Source organism: Serinus canaria, chromosome 2, assembly GCF_022539315.1.
Source record: "Serinus canaria isolate serCan28SL12 chromosome 2, serCan2020, whole genome shotgun sequence".
Classification (NCBI taxonomy): domain Eukaryota; kingdom Metazoa; phylum Chordata; class Aves; order Passeriformes; family Fringillidae; genus Serinus; species Serinus canaria.
In genome coordinates this window covers 81814470-81834831 of record NC_066315.1, presented here as the reverse complement: position 1 = coordinate 81834831, position 20362 = coordinate 81814470, and the positions used below count along the sequence as shown (strand labels likewise).

The window sequence follows — 20362 nt, the reverse complement described above, 5'->3', positions numbered from 1 at the left end:
ATACAGAGAAGCCACTTGATGCACCCTGATTGAACATAAGAACTGTTCAGGAGAAGAATATGACCAACAGCATCCTTCCCCCAAAAGTATATTTTATATTAGAAAGCATCACTTTCATTAATTTGGGGAAGAAATTCCTCTCTAAATCACTATTTTATTGAGGCTAAATATTTCTGAAATGGAAAGCTGTGTGCTTATTTAATTGAAATAATCCTATCCAAAGCAGCCAACATGCTTCACTGCAAATCTCCAGATCATTATAGACAAGTGAAATCTGTGTGAAACTGTTTATTGAAGTGACCATTTTTCCCCACAAAAATGTTCTCTCACTTGAGAAAATTTACTTCCTTCTATCTTAAAAAAATGTTTCCATCACAGTAAAGGTAAAAGACATCTCATATCTAATTTTCATCATTTTAATTTTGACTTCTGTTAAAGTAGCTGCCACATTATTTTGCATATCAGAATTTGAAAGGTTAAATTAGGCTTTGGAGAGCAGATAAGAAAGGAAATTAAGAAGTTTATACAATTTTTAATACACAATACATTTCCTCTATCTTAACTTTAATCACAGTCATGCAAGCTTTCTTACATTACCTATAAGCACCTGTAATGTGAAGAAAATTGATTTTCTCCCTTGCCACTGCTTACCAGCACTGCTAGAATCTAATGTTAATTAAAAGATAAGAAGTGGCACTTCAAAACTTTTATGACATTTGTCTCATTTGCAAATTGGGGAGCATTGCTGTATTCAGCCATTTTATAACTAAAACAACACATTCTCTACTTGAGTTTTCAACAATTATGTGACAAAAGGCAAAACAAGAACCACTTGCAGCCAGCCTGTCCTTAACAATCTGCAGTGAAAAGGGAAAATCAATAGACACACTCTTTCCAGTACTAAATATTAATACTAATATTTCCAGGTACTAAAAATTTTAAATATTCCTTTTTTAATAATTTCCAAACACTCACCGGTTGCCTCACACGGCAGAGCCAATTTTTCCAGAACAGAGCCTTGAATTGGTGTATAGCGTGCCCCATATCTTCTTTTCTTTCCTTCATCCACTTGCAGAGTGGACTTTCTAACTCAGAATCATCTCACCAAGAAGTCCAAACATATTATTCAAAAGCTGATTAATTCCAGCACTAGTGAACAGTGCAGGAGATTTGCCTGCTTCCTCAGAAAAGATGAGATTATGTTTCTGTCTCTTGTTTTGCTTTCGTTGAGGAATCTCATCTTTCTGTTTTTCTTCTCAGTGCAATGAACAGTAAGGGGATGGGTTTATAGAAATGCCTTCAGGCTGCTTTACTCCACAGCATACATTCTGCACTTGTTTCTACTTTTCTGCAATAAAAATGGATGCAAAAAATGAAGGGGTGGGAAAGAATATGTAACACACATTTATCTTTTTGCAAAGTTTTGTGACTTTTTGTCACATTAGTGTTTATGTCTGTTTGTTGCAGATGATTATATTTTTAAAAAAAAAAAAAGTAAGAAAATAAATAGGAAAATAACTGTTTCATGACATAGCCCTAAAAATGTCATTTTGCTTCTAGAACATCCTCATAAGTACACATCTAGCACTGTAGCAGTCCCAATGCATCATGATGCTGTTGAATGATGACTGTTGAATTTTCTCTTGTGGAGGGTGTATGTCTGACATTTCATTCTCCTTTATTTCCATACAGGGGACATATTTCAACAATAAAAAACTCTGTTAATTAATTGCCACGGGCCACCTGGGATGAAAATCAATCTTACAGCAGCAGTTCCTTCAGCAAAGAGGTGGGAGTACAATTCCTTCTGCAGAAGGGGAGCATGTGCAGACCTGTGGTAGCAGGAATCTGGTGGTGCAGAGGATGACCACCCTACCCACCAGCAATGACACTGTGAGCAGAGGAATAAACTTTTGGGGGGTTTTTTGTTCTACACAAATGAACTACCTAAGAATCTGATCCCCAAAAGCTCTCTCTTATGGTCAATAGAGAGACATAATGCAGCCATTATATAAGGTAATTCGAACCACCTAGAGTTTCAGTCATGATTCACACACACACACACACACAGAGGACAGCACGATGCCTGAACAAATATTCTTTATTTCTTATTATTGCTGAGTAAATTGCATCATTGCACTTACTACAAATGTATTCCTATTGAATCAAAGACACACCCTAACATCACAGCTATTTTTCCCTATTAAGAGTAAAATCCCCCAAAATATAAAAACTCTTTGGATACAGAAGTCATCAAAGAGGAAAGCAACTTCCATTAGATTTAAGCCAAGGCAGCAATTTTAAAAGTTAATAAATCTGCTACTTCTGCAATGAACAATTGCACATCTGCAGGTCTAATTAGCTGTGCCAGTATCTATGGGATGAGCATCAGCTGGTGTTGGGTGCCTTAGCTTCCCTTTCTTGGGCTTTGGATTTGGGTCACCCAGCATTAGTTTTGGCCCTTCAGAGCCAAACTATTCTAAACTTAGGTACTCCTAAGCCAAACATTCTAAACTTAGGTACTCCAGTTCCTGGGAAACTGACTGATTAGTCTGTTAAAATGTCTCTATTTGAAATGGTGCAAATTCCTGGTTTAATTTTTACCTTTTCTATGGTTCAAGGAATTGGGAAAAAAAAAAAGACTAAGTAGGTGTCATTAATTCATCAATTTTACATACTGGTCAAAATCCCCTCCCAAAAAGCAGGAATCACAGATGAAGTCATGGCAATAGAAGAAGAATACAACTAGCTAAAAACTTTCATTTCTTAAATATGCTGGGATTTCCTTTTACATTCTCTGCTCTGAGACTGAAAAATTACTGAAGTAATCATTTAGTTCAAATAGAAATATGAAAGTCCTCGGGACATACTAAAAAACTAAATAGTTTAATGTTTACCTGAATAACGCTAAGCACATATGTACCTTTGAGTCAGGATTAGCTAATACCTTACCAAGGAGCTCCACTTCACACTTGGATGGCACTTCTGCTTTCTGTCAAGCAGTGCTAAAATGCCTGCTATTTCAGAGCATGGACAGTCATTCTTCTGGCTAGGATCAAAGGTGACAGTCTGTGATAGCAGTGATGCAGATTCTGTGCACAGCAGAAATATGCATTTTTAAACAAATATTTTTCAGAAACTAAAAATGAAATACTGTTAATTTACTGAAAATTGTTAATATGTATGGGATTGCACAGCCATTCTGGAAAGCCAGGGAGCAGAATCTATAGAATGTGATTTGTAGGAAGTTATAAATTACTCAACATAATATATTACAAGCAGTTACTTATCAAAGCACCTGATGTGGAAGAGAGTTCCTGTCTGTAAGTGTGTGAGCTAAAGCAGCTCGCATGACCCATCTGCCAAATTATTTTGAACAAGCCTTTCCGCAAAATCTCTACCCACCCAACTGTGATGTGTTAATTCATTCTGCTCTATATAATTACGTTCTCATAAATGTGGCATACTATTTTCACAGAACCAGCTATTTTGTGTGCAGTTAGTGTCCAGTGCTAATGAGCTACTGACTCCACATTTTGCTATATAAAACACTCAACAGACAAACACCTGTCACCATCAAGTTACGTCGACTTCATTTGTCTCTTACTTCATTAGAGAAGTTTCTCGCTTCCTATTGAAATTCCATCTTGCCTCTTTTGGTGTCCTCCAGTGGCAGACCTGTTTTTTCTAGAATGAAATTTAGGAAAGTAAAAGATATCTATTCCACCAAGAACAATCCCTGCAGTGACATTCTGGGAAATTACTTCTAAAACTAATTTTTGAAGACACAGATTCTATGAGCTTGATTGTATTATTTTGAATGTCATTGAAATTTGAGAATTATTAAATCAAACCATCACCCCCCCAAACCCCAAACCAACCCCCTGGCACAAAAAATATAATATGAAAATGAAACACAGAGGGAGGAAAATCAAAGGAGTAATGAATATTTTTGGAAAGATGGGTCAGCTGTATTGCTGCCATACTGTCAGCTTTTTTGAAACCTGAGGTTTCATCAGGAGAGCATCAAGCAGTGTCCTGTGCAAGTACCAGCCTGAAATAATCTATATTAACTATATAATTATTTTTCTATAAACAACAGGTATATTAGCTGAATGTTTTCAGAGTTCCTTGACAAATTGGCTGTAGTCAACAGCAACATCTTGAGTATTGCCGGGCAAATTAGAAAGGCATGGATTTCATCATGTGCTCCACTCACTCCTTCTGGAATGGAAACAAAAACAGGCTCAGAATTGGGTCTTTGAGTAAAGACAAGACAGGATGACCTGCCCTTTTTTTTTCTTCTGCTTAGCTTTAGCAGGCTTTGCCTCAGTTTTAACTCAAAACTTTTCTTTTATAATATACAAGTTATCCAAAATCACTGGGGTTTAAAAGGCAGAAAAGCTCCTGCCAGCATCCAGCTCTGTTTTTAAAACTTGACTGCTTTATAATATCATACCATCAACATGCCACGTCTAGCCTAGAGTTTTAATACAATGTAATTAGAGTAGGCTGGCAAGCACTTTTAAAGAAACATAATTTTATATGTTAAACAGGTTAAAGCCCAGGAGCCAACAATACTGTTTGGTATGGACAGGAATGCAGTCAAATCATGTGAGAATAATGGCTGGGAATCTGGCAAAGGAACCTATTTTCCTATCACCACCCACCACTTCTTTCACAAGGTTTATTAAGTGATCACAAGGCTTTCCTTTTAACATTAATAGGAGTACTACTTGTAAATATTTATATGGGCCAGACCAGTGTTCAGACAAAGTGCCTGCAGGATGACATCAATTAGTAGCATCTTTCCTGGGAGACGCTTTGTGTGTGCAAAGTAAGGCCTGATGAAAAATGTTAGTTGTGGGCCAGGTCAAATAATGGGGCTGATTAAAATGGAGCTATGTGCTAAACCAACAAAACAGATCCAATCTCCCAAGGAGGCTGCTAGTTTGGACTTCTGGGGAGCTCTAGGAAGTTTATCTTGTAAAATGACAGACTGATCGGAAATTGAAAATTTTCTCACAGCTACAAGCTCAACACCAAGAAGAAGCATCTGGAATCAGGCTCATGTGTCATGTAAAGCCAGCTCTTGTCTCTTTTGCTGCTGCCTCACTTTGTTTGTAGACCAAGAGAAAGCACTATACCTGTCAGCATTACTCTTCTTCTATTATTGTACCACAGAGTTTCAGATTTTATATTGCTCTGTTCAGCAACCTCCTTTCTCTTCAGCAGAAGACTTTCTGGACCTGTAATTTAATCCATACTCTGGAGTATAATATTAAATGGTAATTATTTTAGAAAGATAAAACATGACCTTTAGTCACTCAAAGACTGAGAAACTTTCAGGAAAAGCAAACCTCAACATTTTGTAGCAAGCCATAATAGTAACATTAAATCACACTACTGCGCCTTCTTGTATTCAGTTGTTGCACGTAAATTCAATCCCCAAAGTCCAGTTTGCTGCTTTGGTTTTCTTTCACCTGTCTTTTTAATAGAAATTAAAGCCACCCCTGGTTCAACCATATAACCTTTTATTTAGGAGTGTATATTGAGACCTCAACTTGAAAAAAATCTAGTTCTGTTACACAATGCACCGAAAATCCTTTATGAAGAGGAATGTTAAAAAAACATGTTGCTTATTATATGCATATATTTTCAAGAAATACTGAAATATTTCACTTGGTTTTTAAAGGACAGATAAAAAAAACTTCTTGTCTAACCACTTCTGGACACAGGTCATTACATAATGTTTCTTTTCAGGATTTCTCACACCTTTCTTTAAAGAAAATCCTTCTCTGAAATATATCAAGAAGCCAAAAATAAAAATCCACTCCTTTAAGTCACTGTCTGAGTTCCTGCTCTTTTTCAGTCTCTTGCAAATGTAAAACCATTGCATTATAGCTTGTCTTCATTATGATCTCAACAATTTATTTAACAAAATGGTAGGAGTAGGCCAGAACACTATGAATCACAGAACAAACCATTGGTAGGAACCACTTTATTCTCCCTTCCTACTTCCACTCTATTCATATCTTCTGCGTTCTTTCTTTGTTTTTATCCCTTCTGGCCCCTGGATTAAATAGATTGTATAGTATTTTGCTAGGTACAGGATGGCACAAAAAATCACAGCAGGCCCTTGATTTGAAATGGGTTTCTGGAGTTGGCAGGATTTGTAAATCTACTAGGAGACACTGCATTATGTAATATTGAGCATATATGTAATACCATATATGTTTTTTAAAATATCACCACTCCAAATCCTGACTAATGTTCTAGAGAAAGAATGATAATGGGTATATTGAACAATTGACTTGCATATAAAACCTGTAAATATTGTATAACTCTCCATAAAACCTACAGGAAAGTAACTTCTTGGCCGGATGCTCACAAGGGACTCACTTCCTTATCTCCCTGTCCAGTTGCAGTCACAAGGGAAAATACAATTGTTCTTATCAGGGTAACATTCTGAAGTCAGGAAAGTTTCCTCTGAAGTCAGGAAAGGTATTTTATTGCATGTCAGATGTGTTTGTAGAGTGACCTCTTGCATTAGGAAGGCAGCATCAGAAGAGGGGGACAACAGAAACAGGAGGATACTTGGTATCCTTTGACTTCTAATTTTAAGCTTTCATATGCTCCTTTACTCCATCTGGTAGGAAGCACAGGAGTAAATCTTTTAGCAGAAATAAATGTACAATGTCCTAAGGAACAGTGGGAAGGAGGAAGGACATACAGGCAAAAGATTAATGGCTCATCTTTCAGAGGCTTCTGCCAGGGTCTTGGCTATTGATTTAATACAATAGTTGCCTCATTCCATGAACGCATGACCCCTATCTCCAGCTTGGCCAGGCCACAAGACGATTTATATTTTAGCAGCTAGTACATAAGAGTTTTCATATGAGTTCTCAGAATAGAAGTGCCAGCATTATTTGACTGTAAATACAAAAACTTTTTGGTTTCTTTGACAGCACACACTATTAAAATAATTCTTTTTAACAAGTTTCCAGATTCATTCTGTCCTTCTTTTAAAAATACAGAGCACATAATTTTATATTCATACCTCCAGGACTGTAGTAATATGCTTCCCCAGAGCTTCACAGAGTCACTGTGTATGTTTTTTAGGTAAAGCATTTTCTCATCTCTTTAGGTACTTCTTATTAAGTATTTCTTATACAACAGCAAACTCTTTCCTCCAAACCTATACCAGTCAATTTGGTGTAAGATTTCCTTCATCACAAAATGCAGCACACACTGACGTGATCTTGTTTTAATCTCCTTGTTGCTGTTTTGTGAACAGGATCTTGAAGAAAAAAGATATGCTTTGTTGCATGTTTCCCAAAGGGCCTCACAGACTTCACACGATGCCCAGGCAAGCACCAGGAATAGTTAAACACAGACATTTTTTTTTTTTTAACAAAAGAGAAACTGTTCAAACAAAATGTGGAGCCATTCCCACTTCTCTCCTTGCCTTAAGCTTAAGGAAAAAAAGATGTTTTCTGAAAAATTACCTTCACTGTATATCCTGATCATAAATAAGAAAATGTGGCTTTAAAATTAACAGAAAACTAGATTGCAACTTTGTAAAAGTTACTAATATGTTTTCCAGCTTAAAGACTCATCAAATTTAGGGAGACTGATCCTCCTTTGCAGTTTCCTGTTCATGAGTCACCCTTCTTTTTTAATGTTTTCGTCACATTGTTTCCAGTCTCTGTCACTTGGTGACTGTGCCAACTGCTAACGTCCTTCTCTTATAGTTCTAACTCTTGTGCTTGTTAACAGCATTGCAGACTGCAATCCTCATAAAAAAAAATCTCATTTTGCTGGGTGAGCCATAGCTGTTCTGAGAGCTATTCAGACTTTTTGACTGGTGACCCCTGCTAGGACTGGACCATCCCCCACTGCAGTAAGGAGAAGGAAAATAAAAAATAAAAGAAAAAGGAAAAAGAGATAGACACATTTCCATTAACTGACCACGTATTTACACTCAAACTATAGCAGCAAAGCAGCAAGGAATATGATTTAAAAAAAAAAAAACAACAACAACAAAAACCACTTAGGCCAATGTTAGTGGAAAAAACTGCAATTACAGAAAAGGTTTTGATGGCATGTACCACTAAAACTTATACTCCAGTTCTTCAGAAGAACTGGGAACCATTGCAACAGTAAGTGTTACAACCTGAGAATAGAGATGAATACCAATTAAAAGAAAAAAAAAAGAACTAAGTAAAAGCAAGGAGAAAAAAAGCTGCCATAATACAGGTCTGTGAACGTGTTGTTCATCTCCCAAATACCTTTGGTTCCTCTTCATAAGCAGGAGTTTTGTTTCAGCAAAAAATTCCTAGTACCTCAATCCAAAATCACTTAATGCATAAATATTTCCTGGGTATTGATTCAATTCTTTAGTTAAAATATTGCTGGATCAGTATCTAGGCAGTACAGCTATTCAACAGCTCAGTGTCAAGTCCTTAATGCTTAGAAATGTCAGTCCCACACTTTGCAATTTCATTAAATTTTAATATATGAAAATAGTATTGTTTATTTGTCAAAGTCTGCAGAAAAAATAAACTGCATTCACTTTAAGTTTTATTTACAAGTGAAGCAACAAAGACAGTTATAACTTATATAATTTTTTATAACAACAAGAAAATTATCCAGATTTTTAAGTTAATTTGCTGGTATGCAAGCACTTGGCCATAAAGTTTGATTTTCTCTCTAGTTTTTCTTTTACAGTAGAGATAAATAAAGCTTCTTCATGTATTATCACAGCCTTGTCCTTCACAACAGATCCACTTTCCAATTCACAGAAAAGTGAGTTTTCTATCCAGCAATGCATAACTAATAAAAACTTAAGTGAAGTCCTTCAGCACATTCAGTTCCCAAAGAACAGTGACATAAATGATTAACTTCCACTGACACACGGAATGCTGCAAGTTACTCTGAGGCAAAAGACCTGTACACAGAAGTCATAACCATGACCAGATCTGTACAAGTGCCTTCTCTAAAATATGAGATGGATATTTCATACTTTCCCAAGACTTTTCTTAATGAAATATCCCACTAACTTCTGCGGCCTCTGCTGGTACTCCACAAGGACATCATGTGGGCTGGTGATTTGATCCCCTTCAAGTCGATTCAGAAGAGTGACACACACTACAGCAGCTAGAAATTAAAAGACAGCATTAGTTAGGAATGACACTCTTACATTTTACAATCCAAAAGCATGAACATTTGAGCAAATCACTAAAAGAACAGAAATACAAGAGAAAATAAACCCCAAAAAAAAGAGCGTGCAGTACTATGAGATGCTAGGAGACTAGCATGCTGTGGATGATACAAGGTAGAAATAGTTTAAGGGAACTGCTTGCTACACTAATAAAGCCACAGCTCTCAGGCAGCTGCAGACACATTGTTATATCATGATTCTTATGTTTTCCTTGATAGGAAGCATATTTCACAATTACTCAGGACATGCATGGTAGGAAGCACTAGACACACGGCTCTAGCAGAGCCACAGTCCTGCACTGTGTGCCTGTGCTGTAGGTGCCATCCCTCAGGAAGCAGCAGATAAACTGCCTCCACATTCATGGACAGGGAACACTGCAAGCACACAAGGACCCCAAGGATCATCTCAGGTTCATTTGCTGTCTTTCAGTCATCAGAGCCCCAAAGGCAAAACCCCTCCTTTCACTCAGGCTCAGGTCTGTCACTCAACCCTATAACTCTGCTCTGTCTGGGGTTTCTGCCAGAGGCAATTTGCAGAGCACAAACAGTAAATACATATTAGAGACCTACAAAGCAGAGACAGCAAAAGGCCTCCTGAATTGCTCAGGGATAGTACTGGTTGGGTTTTTAATCCCTTTCAAGCCAGTAAGAACTCAATGTGTTTGATATAACCATTGGCATTTTTGCTTATATTTTCATCATTTGACTTCCTCGAGCTTAAAGGAGTTTGAGAAACATCTGTGTTTTAAATCAGCATATTCCTTGCTAAGGAAAGTGAGAGAAGACAGTTAATATGATAAGAAGAAAGACACTGTATTACATTATTTTTAATTTCCCTTTTTTATTTAGCATGCATGAAAAAAAACCTAACTAATTTTATGATTTGGGACAGTTTATTCATGATGCTACTAAAAATCCTCAACTTTTTAAGAATCATAGTCTTAAGTCTACAGAAAACAATTTTATGTTCCATTTGATATTAAAGTATAGAAACTGAGTATAGTTACATATATACAGAACTGACCACCTGATTGCTTGAACTAAGCAGTTTCTTTCTGTAAACTTAAAAAGCTAACTGGAAAAAACAAATTAATGCCATAGGGTAATTAGGTACTTTAATGATTTACATGGTTGCCATGGGCTGGAGTAGCAAATGACAGAAGTAAACTGTGTAAAAGCTGCATGAGGAATTATGATAAGTTTTGACAAAACTGACACAAATCAAAAAATGATAGCAACAAAATTATAAGCAGAAATATCTTTTATATTTATAAAAATATATATACATATATATTTTATATATATGTATATGTGCAGAAGGTATGTTAAAATTTCTTTGCAGTTTTTAGCCACAAGCCCCCTGTAATACAGAAAATTTCCTATAGCTAGGATAAAGTGACTAAGTTAGTTTACCTTTGACACAGCTGAGATTACACATTGCAGCAAATACAGAAGACTCCATCTCGATGTTTCTCACACCAGACTCATAAGCATCCTTCAAATATTGCAGCTTTTCTTCTTCATCATATAAGCAGATTGCACCATCCAACCTGCCCTGTCCTAGAAAGTAATTTCAGAGTGATGAAGTCATAAACCAAATTCAACTTTGAAAACACCCAGTTATTACAGCCTCCTCCATACAGTGCTCAGCTTTTACTACTACTCTTTATTTTTGGGCATAAGACAAATAAGACAAAGTCATTCTTAGCTATTGCTAGAGCGTATACATATTATTTGTATCCTTTATAATCATGGTAACTTAATGGTAATTGGTGAATCATGTAACTTAATTAGTCTTCTTCAGCTTCAATTCTCAAATTCACAAACAGGAAAATGTATGTTGTACATTCCCATATGTACAACAAGTGTCAAAATTCTACAAGAAACTTTAAGTTTTATAGAAGAGCTGCATTTTTAATATGTTTAATCACTGTCTAAAAAAAACCACCAGGCTTAAAAATGCTTTCCTGTTTCTACTTTAAAAGGATGAACATTTATTACTTACAGACTTTCTAAGGTAAGAGATGTACAATCTCTTAAGCTAACTAGCTAATACTGTTGTAAATTTTGAGAAAAATTTTACTCAAATTTTTCAAGAGCATCATCTACAGACAAGACAGCAGCAGGCTAAGTACACTAGACTCAAGATACACTGTATTTTACCCAGTCTCTTCTGGAGTTTGGGAGATCTACTCCTAAATTAATGTCCTCAGTCCTGTTCTCAGCTTTTGCTGTATGAGTTGAAAACATCCGTGGCACATTTTTAGGTGTTGGTTGCACCTGTGGTTGGTGCCTGAGATACACAAACTGACACTGTGTGCTTCTGCCCAAGCTGGAGCACTATGATGAAGATCATTTGTCACCTACTCAGCAACAGACAGAGAAAGCGGGATGAGATGCCACTTACATTCTGTTCTCACAAGGTTTGAAAGGTGTTTCTGAATGAACATCCAGATTTAGGAGATCAGAAAAGCACCTGAATGCCTGCATGTTTATCCAAAATAGGCCTTGCCCGTTTATGTCTCCTACATAGCAGCACTGACACAACTCAGCAAAAATATTATCTTTGGTTGTCTGATCACTGCTTTGCTCAAACTGAAACAAGTTCCAACCTTTTTTTCATAAAATATTTACTTTAGGTACTTAACCAGTGCAAAGAAAACCAACCCTAAACAAGTCACAAGTAATTCTCACTCCTCTAATCCCCTAAGACGCTTCAACAAATCATAAAATTTTGTAACAAATATACCTGACAGGTACATGAGAAGTGTATAGTAGACTATATGTACTTCAGAGGATCTATTAAAGCTGAGGAGAGATCTCCACAAAATTAAAAGTTTGATGCAGCCAGCTGCTAAGTACAATGCTTGATTTTACATAGATGAAAAATAGATTAATTGAGATTTGTAAGACAAGCCAGAGTAGGGAACACATTCTGTTAGTGAACTGGAAGCTTAATGTTAATATATTATTCAATACTTATCTATTGCTGCTTACCAATATTCTTCTGTTAGACTATCACCAGCCTTACCTTCATAGAAATCCAAAGTGCACATGGTGTTTCCAATGACTGTATTGAACTGACCAATTTCTTTACTGCACTGCATCAGCTCCTTAGCCAGCTGTTCATCCAGATTGGTGTCGCGAATTACTGTCTTTCCCAGAATGACCTGTTCCAGCTGAGGCTTGAAGGTGGCATCTACAGACTGTCTAGTTATAACCACTGAGCCTGGCTCCAGACCTGCAGCAAAAGGAAATAGATATGTCTTCACAATGCAGTTAACTAGTGGTTTCCAGACACATAGAACATACATCTTGACCCAGCCCTGCTTCTTTTAAAGGTGGGGATTTTGCTTCTGGATCCACCAAGAGAATGTTTTGTCCATGCCTAGATGCTTCATTTTATTATTACAAATAATTTCTGGAAGAATAAAATTTTTCCTTTTTCACTTCTTTCTTATAGTTTCCGTGCAGGACAGGAACGTCCTTCTTCTCACATTATCAGATCTTTAAGTGCATTTTCCCTATGCAAAAGCAGATGTTGCCTTTACTTTCAAAATTACAGAAGAAGAATGACGCATCTCCTGTGGAAAACTGTTCTGACCATTAGTATCTTACATGCAGAGAGATGCTTTACTCTCCTGCAAAGACACTTTGGTTTGCAGAAAGGAAGAAAGAGATCAAGAGGGGAAATACCTATTCCACCAGAGGTGCCAATGCGAATGATGGTTATGTCGGAACACTTGGCATGATACAACAGTTTGATCAGCTCGTGCAACATGATTGAAATAGAAGGAATGCCCATGCCATGCTGAAAAGGAAACACAAATTAATATTCCACATTCACATAGACAACATAAAATATATATGGAAGAAGCAGCTGGACATTATCTCCCGCCTGATGCTGTTTTCCAAATGCCACCTAACTCACTCCCACAAAACTCCCAGCTTCTGGGCCTACAGAAAGATACTGAAAGGGCCTACAAATAGACTCCCACTAGCTTTGGCAGACTGTGGATGAAATACAGTATTTCTAAAAATCAGAGAACACGAATTAGAGAACATTTACATTCTCAAAAGTATAGAGTGTCCTTTCCCAATAGCTGACTAATGCACTTCATCATGGAGCATTTCCCAAACACAAGAAAAATCCCACTCTCATTTTTCACCAACCTGAAGTGCTAGGGAATAGTTAAGTTAATTTTTTTCAGAACACAGACACCATGGTTTAGTCTCAACATTCAGCAAATATCAATCCACATTAGCTTGCAAAATATTCTGATAATTACAGCTCACAAGAAATGGTTCAAAATAATACTATAGGTTTGCAATAGCAATTGAAGCATGCAATTCTCTCTACAAATAGAAGCTACAAATTTCTTTAAAATGCATACATGTGTTGGCAGCACCAGTCTCATGAAATGCTACTCTTAAGCACACTTGACAGTGCCATTGCAGATACATAGATCTGGGTGTGATACAGACATTTTTCCAATACCCCACATGCACAAAGTGACTTTTTCCCCCCCATTTCAGGGCACAGAACAAGGATGAGGCAACAGTAACTGCTCAAAAAATCTTTAAGGCCATTCCTGCAACACCTCAGCGCTACACTGAGGAAAGAGGGATACAAGGAGCAAAGGTATTGGAGATTTTCCCTCTTACAAAAAAGAGCTACAAGGAAATCCTTAATTAAATGACTGCACTATTTTGAGCAGCCTGACTAGCAGCTCAGACTACTTAAAAGAAATTTTCTGCTTTGGACAGCATCAAAACTGACCCGTGTCCTGTATCAGGCGAGGGAAGCACTTACACTGACGGACAGCACGGGCCCCACTTTGTACATGGCGTAGCGGTCGGTGCCCGCGCAGATGTTGGGGTAGTCACACCCGGGGCTCCCCAGCCCCAGCTCCTCCGCTATGTAGGCGATAAAAGCTTTCATCCGGGAAGGACTTCCTCCAACACACACAAACTGGGGTGGACAGAGTTCAACAAAACAAAATCAATTGTGGGATCCTGTGTGTCAAAGAACATGAGCATGCAAACGCCTTCAGTAAGCACAGATTTATCCCCAGATATGGTGCTTCTCTTAGTAATTCTAAAATGCCATGAAGAAGAATCATGGAAAAAACTCAGCTGTCTACAGCACTCAAATGCCTTTACCCTAATGAAACTAGTTTCATTAGTTTCATTAGTTTAAACAAATGAAAGACAAATATTGATATGAAGACCAAACAAACAGAAGGGGTATCTGAATAGGCCCTACAGCATTTGCCTTTTTACTGGATGAAAAGAGACAGTCAGAAACAATTACGCTCAGCTTTGCTGGATAGCAAAAGTGACAAGAACCCACAAAATTTTTCCCCTTTTGCATGTACTCCTCAATCGCTGGTTGGCTGACACATTTGGTCTTATTCTGAAGGCAGCCACACTTTCACCTTCTGCAGAAAAGCTCAGGCTTGCTGAACAAAGCAAAGCATCTTACCTTTACATCCCCAAACAATGTCGGAAAATCATGGGTACCGGTCCCAAGAGCAAAATGATACAGGATGTCCTCTTTCATTTTCTCCAGGTGAGGGTTGCAGAGATGAATAAAATTCTCTCTACCAAGAGAGCAGCATTGTGAAACATACAGAATCTATACAAATGTATAGAATATATACAAGCATTGAACAGATGACAATTCTTCAAAGTCAAGCAGTCAAAAGTTGGGAAACACCACATGTACAAATGTCTGCACTACCTTATTTTGTTTCCTTGTGCATTGTGTTAAAAAAACCCTAAATTCCATAACACAGGATGAAATTGCTGAAGAAAAGCCCAGATGTTCAGATGCATTTGCAACAGTGCAATCTTTATCGAATCTTTATCTTATTATCTTAAATAGTATTAAAGCTGGGTACCATAGTGGGTCTTTATGGTGAGCAGAGCAATGGGAGCAGGACCAGGGAACAGTCAATAAATAGCCCATTATACTATACAAGCAATCTATAGCAAAGCTGAAAAGCAAAACTTGACCTCTGTTTTGACTGAAACTCTGTCAGCCACCTGAGAAGGATGGGATGATTTTGGCTTTATGGACAAGCACAAACTAGATTTCTGGAAATTTGTCTTACTCTGTCATACAGACAGAAGAAAAAAAACTGCATGTAACTGATAACAAGGGTACAGAGGATCTGAAAAACAAGAGAGAAAAGTAGAGATCTGAAGCAAGGAGAAAACCATAGAGGTGAAAAAAAATTCAAGAAAAGGGAAAAGAGAGGAAGAGGTAAAATAATTCACTTCTTCCTAAGTGCTTCTTGTAAAGAAATTATACATCTTAAAAGAAAAATAAAAATTTATCTGTCTGAAGAGACAGCAAATGACAGGACAAAGAGGGAAACCTGAACTACTTGGCCTGTGGGATCACATTCATGGAAAATTCAATAGTGGACTAACAAAACAAGCTGAATGATTTATAAAACATCTGCTTTCTGTGCTTGATGTTTTAAGTTGAATTGAAACAGGTTGGAAAGACTAGTCAATAAGTACAAGCTTAAGCAGAACCCTGGCTAGTACTTCAAAGTAATTTCTGAGATGGAATCAAGTAGTAAATAGCTTCCAGACACAAGAAGATGATTTAACAGCTTAATGAAGCCTCAGTGGAGGCACAGCATGGCTCAGCAAATTCAAACTACTTTGTCAGAGGAGACAAAGAAAGGACTCCACCTGGACTTCATTCAAAAAATCATTAGTACAACTCAGGAACAACTCTGAAGCCTAAACAGAGGTGTTTAGCACTATTTTAGATGACAATTCTAGGTCACAAGGTTATCTTATCTGCCTTCTAATGCCCCTTCAGAAAGGAGATAAGGCAGAAAGGAACTATGCTTTCGATTACTTCCTATGCCTTATCTGCCTGTGCAGAATGAAGAAAGTGTACAGTTGCCAAGATGCCCGTGCTGAGGTCACTGAACTCTTCCTTGGAAATCAAATAGTTACAACCCAGATATTCTGAGTATAGCAATTTCTTCTGTTCCTGATGGTCTCTCTCCAGCATCATTAATTATCCAGTAACAGCTGCACAACCAAGGAAAGAGGTGTAATCCCAATTCACCTGTCTGTCCCTGCCCACCGCAGACAATCACCTTCAGCAACTGAAAGAGCTGCCCACCCAGGCAGCCAGTCCATTCACCCCTTCAGAAAGAATTCCCTTCCAGCTCCCATGGTCTCCATTTGCCTCTCTTCATGCAAATCCTGCCTGAGGTGGAACCAAAGTCTTTGGCTGCCTTTGTTCTTCCTTCCAAGAGACCAGCTTGACTCTGGGAGAACTAAAGAGCAGGTTTATGGCCTGTCATGAAGACACAGACAACCTAGGAATTCACCAGCTCATATTAGCAGAATTTCTAGGCTGCCTCTTCTGAATTATTCCTGTTCAGTTTTGTAGGACCCTCTACATTTATTTACTCGGTCACCAGCTAATGCAGATCCAATATCTGGCTGTGCTGATGTCCATTGGAATGGTTGTCACATACAAATAGGATAGGCTATGAGTTGAAATCATTTTACAGTCTACCCTCAGGCAACCAAAAAAAATTATTTCCTTCCTCATAAAAACTCTGGCAATAAAAGCCTCTCTCCAGGAAATAAACTGGGGAAAGGTGAGAGCTCTATTAAAAGTTCAAGGAAATTTATGTGATATGTGCCAACACCACTGTCCTCATGCCTGGCCAAAGCACAGCTTCCTTCCTCATCAGTAGTTATATTCCACCCTTTTCATCTCACAGCCCATCACCAGCACTCTCTGACCCACAGCCTCAACACAGTGAGGGGCTGTTACCAACTTGCTCAGCTTATCCACATATCTGATTGCAGACTTGGACCCTGGGGTAAAATGAGCAATAAAAACTAGCATATTGTTATGTGTACAGAGGATCAATGCCATGGATTTACAGGAGAGGCAAAGTTTGCTTGATAAAAATCCTTGGCATGCTCTCAGGAGCAGAAAATTTATTTCCCTAAAGCTGTTTTAAAGCACCTACAACTGCTAAGGGTGTAAGTAAAATACAAATCCAAAGACAAAAGAAGCATATAGCAGGTTTTAGTAAAATAAGCTTAAAGTAAGGATTAGAGGAAGACACTGAAATATTTGTTTGAACTCTTGAAGCAGCAGCCAAAATCAACATTTCAGCAGCTCATTGGATTAAAATAAAAATAAATAAAACCATCACCCTGCTTTGAAGTATTCACTGTAGAGAGAAGTTCAAATGGCTAGCCAGCAAAGTCCTCTGTATAAGTGTGGTAAAGCAAGAAATCGTCCAATTGTCAAAAGACCTGCTACTGGATACTTGGCACTATTATCATAAAATTTATCTTAAACTAAATGAGTAATGAGTTTGGGGAGGAAATTTAAGTGTAAACTTGGACAAAATAATTCATTTGTCAATCTTACTTTGAAGCCTGTCCATCATCAGTTTTCTTCTCATCTGAGGAACCAGGAGCCATGTATGTCTTGTACCTAGAATAAAATTTAAAAATATTAAAAAAATATATATAAGTGCATCAGAATAGTCCCGTCTGTAAAGCTGGAACCACTAACAGACAGAGAAGCCTTCTGTATTGATGATAACTACCAAAAATAATAAATTCCCCAAATAATCCAGCCACAGTACAGTTTTTATAACTGGAGCAAAAGGAGGAAAATGAGCACCTACAATTTTTACAGCTGAGCATCACCACTTTCAAACCCTCATGCCTAAATTAATCCCTTGCTATTGCAACTCCCACCTCACCCCTACCTCTGTTCTGTGGGGTGAACAGCCACAGAGAGGCAAGTCTCATTGCTAACTCACCCTCTTTCCTCCATACCTCCCAACAACTGACTGTTGAACCAGCTTCACTCCCCTTCCACCTTTGGCTCCAGGTCTCCAAAGCTCAGCTCTAGCTGGCAGACACCTGAAACCCAAGTCCAGGCAGCATCTTACTCATAATATCCTCCTCATTAAACTCCTCCTACTGACCTTAAGAGCCCTTCTTTCTCCAGCATAAAGCAAGGAGCATGAAACTAAAACACGGTTTCAAAAAGCCACAGCTCTCCAGCTTATCATCTATCCTGAATACCTTTTTTTCTGATCCATTACCTTAACCTATATGCAAAACCTTCTCCCTGCTGCATTCTTCTTTACATTTAAATAGACAAATGTATCACTGAGGCTTTCATGCTGGTCCCAGGACAGAATTATAATTAAAGGATGATTAATTTGTTATTATTTTCAGAAGTGACTAAGGCTACGTGCCGAAGTTGGTACTTTCTGGGAATGCCCTTATGGGAAGTATTGAATCATAACATTTTGCTCTACCCTCCATTAAGAAGGGCCTGACAGCACAGAGATTATAACAGAGACAGGACTCTAATCCTTAAAAACCCCAGGATTACACCACAAGGAAACAGGAAGAAATTGATCTTGCAACAAAATTACATCATATGTGATTTTCTAATGAAGTGCACAACCTAACAAAATAAACAAGAGACCTGCCTGTTAACAGCCACTGAATAATGGCAATGTATTAAAATTTATAAGGACAATTAATTTTCTTCATTGAAAATAACAGCCTTTATTAAATAGACCCAAATTTTCAGGTCCTAGGTATACCAAAAGTATGCAACCATCTATGATCAAGGAGAGGAAGTATAAAAGTTGCATTTATAATCAACTACACTTCCTTATGGTGGTATGAAGCATAGTCAGCTACTACTGGGCAATACCACATACCACACACATTACAGGAAAAATACATCATTTCTTCCTACAATGCCATGAGCCCTGATAAAGAGGAGTTAGAAGCTAGGAAGAAGAAACAGAAAAGTGATTTTTATGTAGCAAGAAGAAAAATAGCTGAAAAAAAACCCAAAGATATTAATTCAGCTCTTGTTCACGGTATTAAGCATCCACAAGATTTTAAAGTGTTCTGGTATACCTAAGTAATAAAAGGTACACAAGGTACACAGGTACACAAGTGAATGCACTTCAAAAAGCTGAGAACAAAGTTCTGACAGTCCAAAGGTCCACCTTACTCCCTCAAGAGCACCCAGCTGGAGGTGCCTTGGCAGGAATTGAAGGAAGGAGCAAGCATAAAGCAGCTTTCCCACGGCAGACACTGACAACAATCAAGTAGCAGCTGATAAGCTACCAGTTAATGTAAAACCACAAAACTCTCACGCTGCCTAACCAAACGGAAATTTTTACAGACATGTCAGAAGTTACTCCAGTCTTCTTCGGACAAAGTTAAAACCGACCTTCAACATGATGTGCTCCCAGCAGCACTCAGATAAAGAAAGGGCACAGCCTGTTCTAAGGTGTGTGCACATCCTAGAACGGTTTGGGCTGGAAGGAACACTAAAGATCAGCTGGTTCCCACCCTTCTGCCATGAGCAGGAGCACCTTTCACTAAACCAGATTGCTCAGAGCTTCATCTAGCCTGTCCTTTAACCCTGCCAGGGATGGGGCATACACAACTTCCCTGGGCAACCTGTTTCAGTGCCTCACCATCCTCCGTGAGACAGTGAGTGAAGGATTTCTTCCTGATATCTCACCTAAGCATCTAAATCTGGTGCTTTAAACCCATGCAGAATCCACTATAATTGCCACTTCTCATTTCCCCCCGCCATCCGGCATTTTTGAAAGTAGCCCACAGTCAGTGGTTTCTGCAGGGAAAAGCTCTGGTCCGGTGCTCGTCCATCATCAGTAAAAGCTGAAGTCCCTGCAAAATTGATTCTACCCTGCTGGTCCCCTCGCTGCTATCGGAGCGCTCCCCCGGCTCCGCAGACAGAGCAAGCAGCCCCATCCGCCGGACCGCGTGGCACCGCCGAAACGAGCGCTCGACCGGACCCACGCCCGCGCCCGCCGCCCCCGCTTCCCTACCCACTCCCCGCCCTCTCGGACCAGCGACCGGGGTGACAGACACGGCGGGCATCCCACCATCCACCCGGGAGCGCACCCGGCATCCCACCATCCACCCGGGAGCGGACCGGGGGCTGCCGGGGCGCACGGCGGGACGCGGTTCTCACCGGGGAGCGGGATCCGCCGCTGGGAAACGAGGAGGGCGGCTCGCTGTTCCCGGAGGGGCTGCGGGGCCCCGGGCCGAGCCACCTCCCGCCAGC

General features: G+C 38.8%; 2 protein-coding genes across 8 annotated transcripts in view; both read right to left on the bottom strand.

The window, feature by feature from the left end:
• The window catches only part of ABCA13 (ATP binding cassette subfamily A member 13), a 168886-nt gene extending 167842 nt beyond the window's left edge, over nucleotides 1-1044 (bottom strand). Inside the window, exon 1 of the mRNA XM_050971110.1 lies at nucleotides 976-1044. Within this exon, the coding sequence (XP_050827067.1) occupies nucleotides 976-1044 (69 nt within the window). The remainder of the gene's footprint in view (nucleotides 1-975) is intronic.
• Nucleotides 1045-8493: 7449 nt separating this feature from the next.
• UPP1 (uridine phosphorylase 1) lies at nucleotides 8494-20362 on the bottom strand. Of its 7 annotated transcripts, none has more exons than XM_009097933.4 (8): nucleotides 20270-20362; nucleotides 17654-17719; nucleotides 14708-14825; nucleotides 14036-14194; nucleotides 12919-13033; nucleotides 12254-12463; nucleotides 10636-10782; nucleotides 8494-9159 (listed from the first exon to the last, which is right to left on the bottom strand). In XM_009097933.4, the coding sequence occupies exons 2-8, from the start codon at nucleotides 17704-17706 to the stop codon at nucleotides 9020-9022; spliced, it is 942 nt and encodes a 313-aa protein (XP_009096181.1). In that variant the 5' UTR covers nucleotides 17707-17719; nucleotides 20270-20362; the 3' UTR covers nucleotides 8494-9019. The 7 variants fall into 7 exon arrangements, with proteins under 7 accessions (XP_009096181.1, XP_018762832.3, XP_018762843.1 ...); XM_018907287.3 differs by lacking the exon at nucleotides 20270-20362 and adding an exon at nucleotides 20124-20259; XM_018907298.3 differs by lacking the exon at nucleotides 20270-20362 and adding an exon at nucleotides 19796-20082.